The sequence below is a fragment of the Capra hircus genome, chromosome 4 (assembly GCF_001704415.2).
Source record: "Capra hircus breed San Clemente chromosome 4, ASM170441v1, whole genome shotgun sequence".
In the NCBI taxonomy this organism is placed as follows: domain Eukaryota; kingdom Metazoa; phylum Chordata; class Mammalia; order Artiodactyla; family Bovidae; genus Capra; species Capra hircus.
In genome coordinates, this window is record NC_030811.1 from 15,491,989 (window position 1) to 15,508,489 (window position 16,501).

The window sequence follows — 16,501 nt, forward strand, 5'->3', positions numbered from 1 at the left end:
TTAAATTGAGTTGTTTTCTTATTGTTGAGTTTTAAGAGTTCTTTGTATATTTGGATTTAAGCCTTTATCAGAAATGTTTTTGCAGATATTTTGCCCCATCATGAGTTTGTCTTTTTATTCTCTTAATAGCATCTTTCACAGATGAGAAGTTTTTAATTGTAATGAAGTACAACTAACAAATTTTTTGTTCGTGGATGATGCTTTTGATGTTGTATCTAAAAATATTGCTAAACCCAAAGTCACCTAGATTTTCTCCTATATTCTACAAGTTTTATAATTTTGCATTTTCCATTTAAGCATACTATTCATATTGAGTTACTTGTTGTGTCAAGTGTAAGGTCTGTGTCTGGATTCGTTTTTTGCATATGGATGTTCAGTTGTTCTAACACCACTTGTTGAAAAGACTATCTTTTTTTCCCATTTTATGACCTGAGCTCCTTTGGCAAAGATCAGTTGATTGTATTCATGTGGGTATATTTTGGGGCTGTCTATTCTGTTCCATTGATCCATCTGTGGCAATGCCACACTGTCTGGATTCCTGTGGCTTTATAGTCAGTCTTAGTTAGAATCAGGTAGTGTTGGTTCTCTTCAGTATCGTGCTGGCTAATTTTAGCCTTGTGCCTTTCCATGTAAACTTTAGAATTAACTTGTCAATATCCACAAATAGCTTACTGGGGTTTTCATTGAGATCACATTGAATCTGTTACATTAGCAAATGTGAAATTCCCTGCGTACACATTATTCTCGATGTATATCAACTGACACAAATTCAGGAAGCGTTGTATCAGAACTTACTAAATGCAGATATAAACTCTTTACCTCAACCATTTGAAACTAAATGCCGACATGACTTCACTCCTTTCAGTATAAACGTCCTGAGAAAAAGGACATTTTTCTACCTAACTACAATATCTAGCACTTCCCTCGTGATTCATTGGATAAGACTTCACCTTCCAGTACATGGGGTACAGATTCCATCTCTGGTCGGGGAGCTAAGACCACACATACTTTGCAGCCAAAAAACCAAAACATAAAACAGAAGCAATATTGTAACATATTCAATAAAGACTTTAAAAACAGTCCCACATTAAAAAAAAAAAACAAAAACTAAAAAAAACCACTATCATTACTACTAGCTTTTTAAAATCACGCTTGTCCTCAGTAAAGCTGGATATTTGTTTTTGTTTTAATGTTCATTCTGTCCTATGCTGAGCACTGTGCTCTGTTGGGATATAAAGATAAACAAGCAGAGTTCCTGCCTTTAAGAAGTCCAGTCTCCTGGGGAGACAGACATCTAAGACAGTGATTGTATTAGGCTGGGATGAGGGCCATAGTAGATTTATCTACTTTCCTTTCATTCAAGGAGTATGTCAGCAGAGATGTTCTTTCTGTGGGATAAAGAACCGTTCCCAGAGTGGTGTCCTGGAATCCACATTCCATTCTGTGATTCAGCCTGACCGTGATGGACCTTCCTTCCCAACTGAGAGGGGCTTGCATCCATCTAGCAGAGAAGGATGCAAATAACAGAGTTCATTCCCTTCATCTGATTCTTTCAATTTCTGTGCAACGAGGGTTGCCCTGGCACAGAAGAATAAGAACGAAGCTTTGAGAACTGAGCTGAGGAACTGGAGGCTTTATTCCTCAGATCAGCTGTATTAAGCTGTATAAGCTGTATTACTATATGTATTAATGTATATTAAGATATATGTTTGGCCATGAATACCAGAAGTGTACGTGCTCAGTCGCTCATTCATGTCTGACTTTTTGCGAGCCCATGGACTGTAGCCCGCCAGGTTTCTCTGTTCATGGGATTTCCCAGGCAAGAATATGGAGTGGGTTGCCATTTCCTTCTCCAGGGGATCTCCCAACCCAGGGATCGAACCCAGGCCTCCTGCATTGGCAGGCAGATTCTTTACCACCGAGCCACCAGGAAAGATGGATACCAGAGACCCAAATTAACAGAGACTTAATCAAGAAAAAAGTTCAGCTTTCACTTAACAGGAGATCGGCGGTCCAGGGCTGGAGTGCCGGCTCAGCTCCGTGGGGTCATCCAGGGACCTAGACTCACGCTGGCTGTCGCTCTGACCTCCCTTCCGTGATATGTGGGCGGATGCCCTCACCTGAGTGATGCGAAATGGCTTATCTCTACATCCACATGCCAGGCAGTAGGATGGAAGAAGGGGGCAGCGTACGCCTTCCTTTTAAGGCATGCTTTAGAAAGACTCACCTAATTTCTGTCCAGATCCCATTAGCCAGAATTTTACTTGTGTAGCCATACCTATTTACAAGAAGGTACAGAGAAACATAGTCATCATTTGGAAGACCATATGCCATGCTGAAGGGCTTCCCTGGTGGCTCAGAGGTTAAAGCCTCTGCCTCCAATGCGTGAGACCCGGGTTCGATCCCTGGGTCGGGAAGATCCCCTGGAGAATGAAATGGCAATCCACTCCAGTATTCTTGCCTGGAGAATCCCATGGACGGAGAAGCCTAGTAGGGTTACAGTCCACGGGGTCGCAAAGAGTTGGACACGACTGAGCGACTTCACCTCACCTCACCTCACCTCATGCCATGCTAAGAATAAGTTCTATCCCCTATAAGAAAGATAGTGATATGTATTAAGGGTCAACTTGCAGCCCCTTATATACTAGTATTTCTTAAAAAAAAAAAAGCCTTCTATAAGATTGAACCCTTAAGATGCTACTTAAAAATAGGTTTATCAGAATAATTTTGGAACTTTAAGCATGGTATCATAGATATTCATAATGCAGAATAACATTAAAGGCTCTGAGAATTTCTGCAGTAAAAGAATGTGTCTGTTTTTGTTTAACCTGAAAAATCCCTTTATATATATAGCTGAAGCCCTAAGCTTTGGGAAACACTGCTTTGGGAATTATTGAAGTTGTTTCTTAGTTTGCAGCAATGCAAACATTTTTACAAGACTTCCACTTCCAGGGATTTTGTCAATAGAAAGGTGTGCACATTGTGTCAGTCAAAATCAAGGTTTAGTTAAAGAAAGAGAACCACTGGAGATGAATACAGGGATTTACTGCAGAGGCTTGATCTTGTGCATTTGTGGGAGCTGGGTAGATAGTCTGCATAAGGCTGCTGTCTTTATATCTGATTGAGGTCTCTTGAGTAATGCAGTTAGAAGAAATTTTAAAAGAATAAGCTGGAACTCACGAGAATGGGTGGGAATGACAAGTCAGTCTGTCATTGCCTCCAGTTCTAATGACGTGGTGTCCTGACCTGGTGATGCCGATGCCCTTCACTGTGGAACTAAGCGCACACCTGCGGTGTGAATCAGAAGCTGAAAGAGGATCTAGGGAAAGTGGATCCATCAGCAGCAGACCTCGTGCCCCCTGCCCCCACCAAAGTGTGATGAGCCTACAAGATAAGCACAACAGGTATCAGCTTACCTGAAGCTCCCTCACTGACCTTCCCACACAAACATAATACGGCTACCACTTCACTTCCCCTTCCCTGTCTCAACTGGAAACGTACAAAGAAGGGAATTCTGAGAAATGTGTATTAGCCCAGCTGGGTCATGCGTTACAAAGCTACTGCATATGGAGTCACCAGATGACAAGTATGGAATTGTTTACACCAGTGCTGTTTCTAATGGCTTCAAATAAGAAATAAGCTGTGTGTGCGTCCACAGTTAAGTAGATGCATAAGTTGTGTCACTAGCATAGGATGGAAATAATAAATGAACAAATAATTGCTATATGCATCGCCATGGATGAATCTTGCAAAAAATATGGAGCAAAAAAAAAAAAAGACACAAATACAAATGATGATTCAGTTCAGTTCAGTCGCTCAGTCGTGTCCGGCTCTTTGCGACACCATGACTTGCAGCATGCCAGGCCTCCCTGTCCATCACCATCTCCCGGAGTTCACCCAAACTCGTGCATCAAGTTGGTAATGTCATCCAGCCATCTTATCCTCTGTCGTCCCCTTCTCCTCCTGCCCCCAATCCCTCCCACCATCAGGGTCTTTTCCAATGAGTCAGCTCTTTGCATGAGGTGGCCAAACTATTGGAGTTTCAGCCTCAGAATCAGTCCTTCCAATGAACATCCAGGACTGGTCTCCTTTAGGATGGACTGGTTGGATCTCCTTGCAGTCCAAGGGACTTGCAAGAGTCTTCTCCAGCGCCACAGTTCAAAAGCATCAATTCTTCAGCACTCAGCTTTCTTCACAGTCCAACTTTCACATCCATACATGCCCACTGGAAAATCCGTAGCCTTGACTAGATGGACCTTTGTTGGCAAAGTAATGTCTCTGCTTTTGAAGATGCTATCTAGGTTGGTCATAACTTTCCTTCCAAGGAGTAAGCGTCTTTTAATTTCATGGCTGCAGTCACCATCTGCAGTGATTTTGGAGCCCCCCAAAATAAAGTCTGACACTGTTTCCACTGTTTGCCCATCTATTTCCCATGAAGTGATGGGACCGGATGCCATGATCTTCGTTTTCTGAATGTTGAGCTTTAAGCCAACTTTTTCACTCTCCTCTTTCACTTTCATCAAGAGGCTTTTTAGTTCCTCTTCACTTTCTGCCAAAAGGGTGGAGTCATCTGCATATCTGAGGTTATTGCTATTTCTCCCGGCAATCTTGATTCCAGCTTGTGCTTCTTCCAGCCCAGCGTTTCTCATGATGTACTCTGCATAGAAGTTAAATAAGCAGGGTGACAATATACAGCCTTGATGTACTCCTTTCCTGATTTGGAACTAGTCTGTTGTTCCATGTCCAGTTCTAACTGTTGCTTCCTGACCTGCATATAGGTTTCTCAAGAGGCAGGTCACGTGGTCTGGTATTCCCATCTCTTTCAGAATTTTCCACAGTTTATTGTGATACGTACAGTCAAAGGCTTTGGCATAGTCAATAAAGCAGAAGTAGATGTTTTTCTGGAACTCTGTTGCTTTTTCAATGATCCAGCAGTTGTTGGCAATTTGATCTCTGGTTCCTCTGCCTTTTCAAAAACCAGCTTGAACATCTGGAAGTTCACAGTTCACATATTGCTTGAAGCCTGGCTTGGAGAATTTTGAGCATTACTTGACTAGCATGTGAGATGAGTGCAATTGTGCGGTAGTTTGAGCATTCTTTGGCATTGCCTTTCTTTGGGATTGGAATGAAAACTGACCTTTTCCAGTCCTGTGGCCACTGCTGAGTTTTCCAAATTTGCTGGCATATTGAGTGCAACACTTTCACAGCATCATTTTTTAGGATTTGAAATAACTGGAATTCCGTCACCTCCACTAGCTTTGTTCGTAGTGATGCTTCCTAAGGCCCACTTGACTTCACATTCCAAGATGTCTGGCTCTAGGTGAGTGATCACACCATTGTGATTATCTGGGTCATGAAGATCTTTTTTTGTATAGTTCTTCTGTGTATTCTTGCCATCTCTTCTTAATATCTTCTGCTTCTGTTAGGTCCATACCATTTCTGTCCTTTATTGTGCCCATCTTTGCATGAAGTGTTCCCTTGGTATTTCTAATTTTCCCGAAGAGCTCTCTAGTCTTTCTCATTCTGTTGTTTTCCTCTATTTCTTTGCATTGATCACTGAGGAAGGCTTTCCTACCTCTCCTTGCTATTCTTTGGAGCTGTTCAAATGGGAATATCTTTCCTTTTCTCCTTTGCTTTTTGCTTCTCTTCTTTTCACAGCTATTTGTAAGGCCTCCCCAGACAGCCATTTTGCTTTTTTGCATTTCTTTTCCATGAGGATGGTGTTGATCCCTGTCTCCCGTACAATGTCACGAACCTCCATCCATAGTTTATCAGGTATGCTGTCTATCAGATCTAGTCCCTTAAATCTATTTCTCACTTCCATTGTATAATCATAAGGGATTTGATTTAGGTCATACCTGAGTGGTCTAGTGGTTTTCCCTACTTTCTTCAGTTTAAGTCTGAATTTTGCAATAACGAGTTCATAATCTGAGCCAGTCAGCTCTCTAAATGCAAATGCTGATTGCATTCATGTAAATTTCAAGAACAGCAAAGCTCATTTGTGGTGTTAGAAGTCAGGATAATAGTTAGCCTTGAGAGAGGGTTAGCGACTTGGATGGGTTTCTGCTGTGCTGATAATGTCCTGCTTCTTGGTCTGGATTCTGCTCACCCAGGTATGTTCATGCTGGGAAAACTCACTGTGCCGCATAGGTCCGATCTGTGCACTTTTCTGAACTTATCCTTCAGCACAACGTTTAGGTGCATTAATGTTTTAACAAGTCATTGAGTGCTCATGGACATGCTGGATTAAAGGAAGGGAATTAAGTTAGGGAGAGTTGAACCCTCGTATGGAGTGGCATGGGGGCACGGAACAAGGCAGCAGATACTAGAAGAAGCAGATGAGTGAGAGGACAGGGTCTGCCAGAGGGTCATTGCAGGCTGTCCCTCTCCTCAGCTGGACATCTGTTGCCATCATGAAGGGCAGGACCCTGGGGACTTCCTGGTGGGCCAGTGGCCAACACTCTGTGCTCCCAATGCAGGGGTTTCAGGTTCGATCCCGACTAGATCCCTCAGGCTGCAACTAGAGGGCCTGCATGCCAGATCCAAGATCGAAGATCCTGTATGCTGCAACTAAGACCTGGTGCAGCCAAATAAATACATAAATATTATTTTAAAAAAGAGTTGGGACCCTGTACACAGGAGGCTCATCGGAGGCAGCCACGTGGCACAGATCATAGATCTGGAGTAGATCCTGTAGATTTGGAGTGGGTCTCAGCTCGTTTGTAAGTTTCCTGGGTTTCCTGAGGCATGACACAGGGTAGAAGCCACTGGACTAAAGAGACAGTAGACATGGACGCTAAGGCATGTCGGGGGGCCTTGACGCTGGGAACTTTACCTTTCTCCCCATGTTTACCCCAGCATGCTTTTTCTTGTCTTTAACCCTGACAACTACATTGGTCTAGACTTTCTGTTGTGTGAAATCATAACTCCTTTTCCCACGCTTTTTGTTTTAGCTCATCATTGGGGTTTATGATTCCTCTCTTGAAAATAAACTACTTGAAAGAACCGCAGACTGTGAATACAGGATAGGCTGAGTCCCTGTGATGCCCGCCCTGTTCAGGGTGGGTTGTATACAGGTGGACCTCTGATGCCCTGAACAGTTATCTGAAAAGTATTGTTGTCAGGGATTATTAATGGTATTTCTGTTGCCTGGGAAATTAGGGTTTGCCATGTTGATGAGCAGTTCGTTCTAAAGTGAAATCTTTATAAGTTATCTTAGTATTTTTATTTGGAAAAAATTTGAATATGCAAGAAAACAGCAGGGAATATTCTGTAGTGTCCTCTCAAGCCTCTAGGAAACACTGGTCTTGTGAAATTCTCTGATTCTCTCAATCTGATGGAGGCTTGTCATTGCTACATTCTAAAATCCCATATTATACTCTGTCATGGAATTTAACATAACACTTACAGAGCTGTGTTCCAATCTCCATATTATGTCTTTATCTGGCCCTGGAATCTAATCTGTTTGAGTTCAGGGACTATGTCTTATTTGACTTATAGCTCCAATGTCTGGCTCAGTAGAAACTCAGTAATTAGGGATGAGTGAAGGAGCCCTTGAATTCTGGAAGCAAAGAACTGGTGTCTGGACCTTGGAGAAGAGCCTCATTTGAGGAGGGAGGAGAGTTAGGGAAGGCAGCAGAGCTATACTGGCCAGAGAAGAAGGAAAAGAACCAAGATAGTGTTCCATCATGAGAGTCAAGGGGAAAATGGGAGAGGTTACTGAGGAATTATCAAATGCCACAATGAAACCAATGAAGATTTGAATTGAAAAGAGTTTGGGGGACTTCCCGGTGGTTCAACAGATAAGACTGTGCACTCCCAGTGCAGGGAGGCTCAGGTTTTACCCCCGGCTGGGCAACTAGATCCCTTATGCTGCAACTAAAGATCCTGCATGCCGCAATTAAAACCTGGCGTGGCCAAATAAATACATTTAAAAAATAAATTTAAAAAAGAGTTTGGAAGTTTGTCAAAATCATTAGTGGCTATAGAAAAGCAAGATGGAAGCAGGATCCTGAGGGGTTAAGGAGAGAGTATGGAGGTAGAGGGTCAAAATATCCACCTGGAAGTGAGGCTACAAAAGAAAGGAGATTGGGAGGTGGCCAGGCAGAATGGCAGAAGCAAAGCCAGCAGCCTTGCTAGGAAGAACTGTGTTCATTCAAAGGCAGAGACCAGAGGTGCCTTCAGTGCCCATCTCCTGGCCTGCAGGATGACTCAGGCACTCTGCCAGCCTGTGGCCGGTGGAGGGATGAGCCTGCAGTTTGGTGGCTGAGTCAGCAGTTCATTTACTTGGAAGCCATATGGGCTCGGCCCTGCACTAAGCCCTTCAAATGATTTTGTCTGTTTTAAACTTGTATCTTCCCTTCCCCGCAGGAAACATGGTGGAATGGTGCTTACCCCAAGATATTGACCTTGAAGGTGTGGAGTTCAAGTCTATGGCCAGCGGATCCCATAAAATTCAGTCTGATTTCATGTAAGTAGCGCTGATTGCCAGTCTGCCCTGCACCGTTTCGACTCCTCCTCTGCTTTCCCCAGAGAATAAGAGCTGTCATCAGGGCTTCTCCAGGAAGTGTGTGTAAATGTCCTGAAAATATATGTACCGGTTTGTGTTTTTATATCAGGTTTGTAACAAGAAGCTCCCAAGCTTTTGTTAGGTTCTCATGACCCCAAAACGTTAAGAACTCCTGCCATAGAGGTTCTTGCCTTTTCTAAGAAATGATTGATCCTCATTTGAGGTTTGGCTTTAATAATGGAGTAGACTTTTGGTTCCATTTGGGTTAACTCAAGACATGTATGTGCTAAAACTTGAAATTTCAGCTCTGAGTAAGGCCAGTTTGTAGTCCTGTGTGGTTAAGATTCTTGTGAGGAGCAACTAGAACCTAAGGGTGACGGAGTAGCTTTCATCTTCTCATTGGGCTGAAACCATGACAGGCACAAGTGTGAGAAAGGGGAAGGAAATCAAATGACAGCTCCGGTCAAATGTTCTATTAAAAACATCACAGACTCAGGAAGCGAGGAGAGGATCAACCCGGTTTATGCTAATAAAACAGAGGGCACACATCAGGTCAGCTGTTATGCAGGAAAGAAGGGTCAGGGTCACAGGCAGTTGATCTGGGGTCAAGGGCAGCTGAACAGCAGTCTTTGTGGAGAGCAAGTCCTGACTCCAGTGGGACGACCCTTAGTGAGTTCCAGTGTTTTTTTGAGCCTTGATTGTCCCATCTGTAAAGTTGAATGGCTTGAGCTCATTGTCCCCCTGAGATTTTAAAAAAGATTTTTCTCAGGCTGAACTTTCTCATGTGGAGCCCTGGACACAGTTACATCTTCTATTTGGGATGCCTCTCAAGGGATTCCCAGGTGGTCCTAGTGGCAAGGCCACCTGCCTGTCTATGCAAGAGACATAAGAGATGCGGGTTCCATCCCTGGGTCTGGACCATCCCCTGGAGGAGGGCATGGCAACCCACTCCAGTATCCTTGCCTGGAGAATCCCCATGGACAGAGGAGCCTGGCAGGCTACAGTCCATGAGGTCGCAAAGAGTTGGACATGACTGAAGCGTCTTAGCATGCCTCTCAAGGGAAAAAAACAAAATTTCCGATTTAGAGCTATGCTACATATTGGGTCTCTTTTAGCTATTTCCGGAAGGGGCCCTTCTTCGGCCTGGCCTGCTTCGCCAACATGCCGGTGGAAAGCGAGCTGGAGCGTGGCGCCCGAATGAAGTCTGTGGGCATCCTGTCTCCATCCTACACCCTGCTGTACCGGCACATGCACTTCCTGGAGAACCAAGTTCGGTGCGTGGCCCACAGACAGGGGTGGGAGGCGGCGGGTGATGGTGATGAGCCCTCAGGGTTAAAGGTCGTGCGTCAATCAGAGCAGTAGGTGCCTCTCCGGGAACTTCCGTGGCCACGTTTCACGCCTCCGGCGGTGGTCCTTGTGTTTCAGCCTGCGTCCTGTGTACTGATCCTTCATACTCGATTGAGAGCTGGGGTCGATTTTGCTTTCAGTTTAACACTATCATCAGTTTTGTTTAATTTGTTGACAGGTACAGTGATCTTTGCTTCCCTTCAACCACAGTTATGACCTCTTTGCCCCAGGCAAAGAGACTTTCAACTTTTTTAAAAATTTATTTTTAATCGAAAGATAATTGTTTGCAATATTGTGTTAGTTTTTGCCATATATCAGCATGAATCAGCCATAGGTATACATATGTCTCCTCTCTCTTAAACCTCCCTTCCAACGCCCACCCTCAACTCTTTTAAGACCTCCTCATTTACTATTTAGAGTAATCGTTATCATGGGAGAGGATTAATAGGAAGGGAATTTTTAACAGAAGCTGCAAAACTGTTAATATTTCGTATTTTTTCCCATCATGTGAGTAACCTAATTTTATTTCAGATTTTTGGTGGAGAAATCACTAATCCCTGAAGCATTGTTAAAATGTTAGCACATTTGCCTCTTTTCTGGTATGCGTGTGTGTGTGTGTGTGTGACTTTAAAAAATTATTTATATACTTGGCATCGTACACTATACATACTTTTACATCCTATCCTTTTAAAATATATCATTATTTTAATTTTTGACATAACTGTCTTTCTTGATCATCTTTGAAAGCATATGAAATGTAGTTTGTGGGGAAAATATTTATTACATAAAAATTAGTTAAAAGTACAAATGAATTTTAAAAATTCTCCCAAATCTTAGCACTCAGTAAGACGAGATATCCATTGTCAATATTCAGTGAATGTCATTCTAAAACACATAATTTTCCAAAAGCAGGATTGGTTTAATGTATTTGTATATATCAGAGGAAAAGAGTAAGTGAAACTGAAGCAATTGTCAAACTTTAAGTGAATATTTTTTTTCACAGTAAGATGTATTATTTCTTGGAATAGTTCTCCCAAGTTAAGACAAAAGACTCTGAAAAACATGAAGCTACAGTATTATTCTTATCGAGAAATGGCATATATACAATAAAAGTTAAGACAAAAGACTCTGAAAAACATGAAGCTACTGTATTATTCTTATCGAGAAATGGTATATATACAATAAAGTGTACAAAGCTCTGTGCAGGGGTCATTGGTGCTTTTAGGTTGTTCGAGGTGTAGACAGTCATTTATCTTATACTTTTCCCCAGAGCTCCTCCCCTACTGTCTTTCTTGACTTTATATAGTGTGAGGTTTATCACATTTGGTTCTGTAATCATAATTCCCATGACGCTTAAGTCTCATTTATATGTTTACAACCACATCCAGGGCTTAACTGTGACTTGCTGAGCTCCTGATACGTTTCCTGGTTGGTTGGGTTTTGCCATCAAGCACTTTTTTTTTTGTCATAAAAGGATCATGGGTGGTGTCTTCTCTGAAATCTTGCATGCTTGATGGTGTTGGTCTTTCCCCTTTACTCCGCTGGGTTTAGGATTCTTATATCTTTTCTTTTTTCTTCTCAGGATGCTGTAACTATTGCTTTGCTGTCTCCTGATATTGGTTGCTTCAAAAAAGTCTCTTTTGTCTAGGTCCCTATAGATTCTTTATCTGAACTGTTTCTGAACAGTTTTTTTTTTTTCCCCCTGGAATAGTTCTTGCTTTTTGATCTAGAGACATGACTTTCAATTTCAGGAACTTTTTCTTCTACCATGAAATACTCAACTTTTCCTCTGCATTTTTCCTTCTTCTTCAGCAACACCAGTTATGCTCAGGTTTTCTTGCCCTTGTCTTACATATTTTTCATTTTGATGGTTTAAAAAAATTATTTATTCACCTTTGGCTGCACTGGGTCTCCTTTGCTGCGCGTGGGCTTTCTCCGGTTGCAGCGAGCAGGGGCTGCTCTGATGGTGGTGCACGGGCTTCTCATCGCGGCGGCCTCTCTTGTCGAGGAGCACAGGCTCTCGGGTGTGAGGGCTTTAGTAGTTGTGGCTTGCGGGCTCAGAAGCTGTGGCGCGCAGGCTCTGTAGTTGTGATACACGGGCTTAGTTGCTCCACGGCATGTGGGATCTTCCTGGAGCAGGGATCGAACCCGTGTCCCCTGAATTGGCAGGCAGATTCATAACGACTGGGCCACCAGGGAAGTCCCTGATGATTATTTTAATTGCTGTCTAATGTTAGAGCTGTCCCATTAATCTACGCCATTATTCCCTGTGGTTGAGCAGTTGGCATGTTTCTCATTTTTTTTAACTGCTCCTCTGCATTTTGGAGCTGTGATATATATGTTTCTGTATTTGAAATATTTCCTCAGTTTTGTGTCTCAGAAGTAATCGTGAGGAAAAGAACATTTTTATTGGGATCTTAACACTTTTAAAAATTTATTACTCCTTTTGAAAAATCAATTTCCCAAGGAGGCAATACATTCTCATGGTTCAAAAGCCCAAAATTATAAGGAGGTATTATGTTAGAGTCCTGGCTAAATGGTGGTAACAGAGGCCCTGAAATACACTGGTTCCAATAAGACAGAAGATTCTTCTGCATGGAATGGTCTGGAAGTAGGCAGGTGGTCAGGGTGGGCAGCCTGCTGTTCCCACAATCTCTCGGGGCCCACACTGCTTCTCTGATTGTTCTGCCAGATCCTAGGAGAGGTTTTGTGTTCTCAGGTGTCCTTCTCACCTGTTCAGAGCTGCTCACCACCTCGAGGTCTGCATTGCAGCCCACAGGTAGGAGGGAAAAGCCAGAAGTTCCACATATAACTTCTCATAACGCAGGTCAAATCTGCAATCACAGAGACACAGCTGACAGCGAAGGACACCGGGGAGGGTCGTCTCTAATTGGGTGGCCTTGTGACCGGTTAAAACTGGGGGGTCCTTTTCTGTATAGGAAGAAGAAGGGTTTTAGGGGAAATTTTAGCAGCCTCTGCTTCAGTTTGCCCCCCTGGCAACCCCAGTATCTGTGTGTACCCTTCTTCCCACACACAGAGCATATTCCTTCCATCCCGAGACATCAGAGTCTCATCCAGTTAATGTTGGCATCTAAAATCTAAGGTTTCTGTGTGATATGAGGCACTCAGGCCATGGTTCCTCTTATTCCTAAAAGCTGTGAAAGAACAGTCCTCCACTCCCCACCTCCCAAATGCAACATAGAAGATAGAGTAGGAGCCATGATACAGACTCCTGCTTGAACATAAGAATGAGAAATACGAGCAGTCCTTAGTTCATAACGATAATGGAATTCTGCCCAGCAGGGATGGCAAAGACGCCCTGTAGTCACAGAGCAGGAGCTCCTGGCTACACCTTGGTTCTGCTCACTAGAATCCCCTTGTCCATCTTCCTCCTTGGCTCCCCTCTTTGCCTTCTAGGGGATTCTTTATCTGTTTCCCACTGTAACTGCTTTTAAATCAAGCTTTGGAGAACTTTGGAGAAAGCTGCATAGCTTAAGAACATGTTTCCTGTGGGTGTAGGTCTGGAAGTCTAGTGATTTCCTTAAGGGACCAGAAAAATCCTGGGCTTATACAAGGCCAAGCATGCGGCAGTCCAGACCCCTCAGAACTCAGCAGGCTTCTGGTCTGTTTGCTTCCAGTCAGTTCTAGGTAAAAATATCCACTGCCAAACATCTCTTCTGGGTCTGAGCTTTTAAGTCAGTAGACTGTGGAGTAGTTGCTGGTCTTTGCTTGTGGCCAGCCCATCTTTGCCTCATTTTAATGGCAACGGTCTTGAGACTGTAGCCTAAATCTGATCTTGATAAATGAACTGATGGTCATGTCTGGCGGAGAATACTTAACTGGAGAATTTCTTGGAGGCTTTGAGAGAAATTCTTACCTCCTGCTTTTTGGGTCCAGAGAAATTGGTTTTTCCAGTCCCATTGGGTCCCAAATGTTTTGAGTCTCAACTAATTCATATTGTGGAACTCAGAATGTACACGCTTATGCTATATTTATTTCTGCTTGCACACTGACCAGTTCTTGCTTATTTTCATCTTAACTCTTGTAGTAGCTCATTAAAAACATCAAGGAGCCGGCAGTGCTCTGTTTCCCACTGTTTGCCGTAAAGGCACAAGTTCAGATGACACATGGCTTGTCTTATAAGTTATTGACGTTCTAGCAAAGTTTTTTTGCTGCAGTAATAACAAGGATTACCAGCTTGTCAGTCTGCAATGTTTATTTTCTTACCATTTTCCCTTGCCAGCTGCTAAGCCAGTGCACGATTGTTGATCATGGAAACTCATATCTAAATATCACTTTCTACTTTAGCTCGAGTCCAGGCTAAGTTTCTGTAAAAAAGAGACCCAAAATACAGTGACAGGTCTGGAGACAGAAGTACAACTTTTCTAGCATGATAATCCCAGAGAGAGGGAAGTAGTCCGGTGTTGTAGGCTTTGTTCCACTGGGTCATTTCGAGACCCGAGTCTTTCTGTTTTGTATCCTGCCATCTCCTAGAATATTGTCCTCACCCACATGGTAAAAACTGATTCACCGTTAGCAGGTCGTGTCCCAGGCTGCCGGAGGGGGAACAAGGCAGAAATCCTAGAAATTGAACACATAACTTCTGCCCACATTTCACTGGCCAGGCTTTAGTTACTAGCCCCACCTAGCAGCAAGACAGTCTAGGAAATGGGGTATTTAACTGGCTGGTCATGTGACTGGCTACAATTTGAAAGGTTCTATTACTAAGGGAAGAAGAGAGTGGCAGTATCAACTACTGGCATTAAAAAGCAGTGTTCACCGAGTTCCCACATCATCCAGTAATCCCGGTCATCACTGCTCATCTCCCATGCGTTTTTCCTAAGCCTGTGTTTGTGCCTATACAAATACAAATGTACATTCTTATTTTCCCCCTTTCATACAAAAGATAGCATATTATACACGTTATCTGCACCTTGCCTTGTTCATTCAACAGTATATCTGGGAGATCTTTTCATATTCATACACAGAGACCTTCTTCACTGTTTCCCACAGTTGTGTCACAAAAGAACCATGCTTGCTTTATCAGGTCTGTTCAGTTCAGTTCAGTAGGTCAGTCAGTCATGTCAGACTCTTTGCCACCCCATGGACTGCAGCACGCCAGGCGTTCCCTGTCCATCACCAACTCCAGAGCCTACTCAAACTCGTGTCCATCGAGTCAGTGATGTCATCCAACCATCTCATCCTCTGTTGACCCCTTCTCCACCTGCCTTCAATCTTTCCAGCATCAGGGTCTTTTCCAACGAGTTAGTTCTTCGCATCAGGTGGCCAGAGTACTGGAGCTTCGGCATCAGTCCTTCCAATGAATATTCAGGACTGATCTCCTTTAGGATTGACTGGTTGGATCTCCTTGCAGTCCAAGGGACTCTCAAGAGTCTTCTCCAACACCACAGTTCAAAAGCATCGATTCCTCGGCGCTCAGGTCTCTTACTGATAGACATTTGGTTGTTTGCAGTCTTTTGCTGTGGTGCTGCTGCACCGGATACCTATGAGCCAGTATCACTTCACACACGAGAAGTGTATGTGTACATTAAGTTTCTAGAAATGAAACTGTGATTCAAAAGGCATATGCATTTCTAATTTTAATAGATACTTTCAAATTGCTTTACACAGAGATTGTACCATTTCGCATGCCCAGCAGTAATACAGGAGAATACTGTTTGCTCACAGCATTGCCCACACTAAAATACAGCTTTTGGATTTTGGGCATTCCGATGCATAAAGCACAGTTGTTGCTGTTCTCTAAGTCATGTTTGACTCTTTTGTGACCCCATGGACTGTAGCCCACCAGGCTCCTCTCTGTCCATGGGATTTCCTAGGCAAGAGTACTTTGAGTGGGTTGCCATTCCCTTCTCCAGGGGATCTTCCCGGACCAGGGATCAAACCCACATCTCTTGCTTTGCAGGCAGATTCCTTGCTGTCTGAGCCACCAGGGAAGTCCATTAACATATTATAAATTTACATTTGTCTTAGGAGTGAGGACAAGCCCCTTTTATGTGCTTGAGCCATTTACATTTCCTTTTCCGTGAACTGTTCTAGCCTTTGCTACATTATTTTTTGGTCATGAGTCTTTTCTTATTAATTTCTAGTTCTTTGTACAGGATGGAGACTTTATTCTTTGTGATATAAACTTATTCAGGCTGCGCTAGGTCTTTGCGGCTGCCTGGGCTTTCCTCTAGTTGCTGAGAGTGGGGGTTGCTGTCCGGCTGGGTGTGCAGGCTTCTCACTGCAGTGCCTTCTCTTGTTGCAAAGAACAGGCTCACAGGGCGGGTGGCTCCAGCAGCGCAGCTCCTGGGCTCCGGAGCACGGGCTCTGTGTTTGCGGCGCATGGGCTTTGGTGCTCCATGGTATGTAGGACCTTCCCAGATCAGGGATCAAGCCCATGTCTCCTGCATTGACAGGCGGATTCTTTATCCCTGAGCCACCAGGGAAGCTGCTGTCATTTGTCTTTTAACATTCCTTTTTGTTTGTTGCGCAAATTTTTCTTCATTTTCTTTTTTTCTTCACTGAATTCAATACTTTTGTATGGCTTATAGATTTTGAATCATGACTAGAAAGGTTTTCCAGCTTGATGATTAAAGAGAGCTGAGGTAACCCGAGAGAGAGACTTGCATGAGAGCGTATGAG

At 43.4% G+C, this 16,501-nt stretch overlaps 1 protein-coding gene across 2 annotated transcripts in view; it reads left to right on the forward strand.

Annotated features, from left to right (window-relative positions):
• The window catches only part of KIAA1147 (KIAA1147 ortholog), a 47,199-nt gene that overhangs the window by 13,840 nt on the left and 16,858 nt on the right, over positions 1-16,501 (forward strand). For both annotated transcript variants that reach the window (XM_018046853.1, XM_018046852.1), the window contains exons 2-3: positions 8,371-8,470; positions 9,625-9,783. In XM_018046853.1, coding sequence (XP_017902342.1) covers positions 8,371-8,470; positions 9,625-9,783 — 259 coding nt within the window. The remainder of the gene's footprint in view (positions 1-8,370; positions 8,471-9,624; positions 9,784-16,501) is intronic.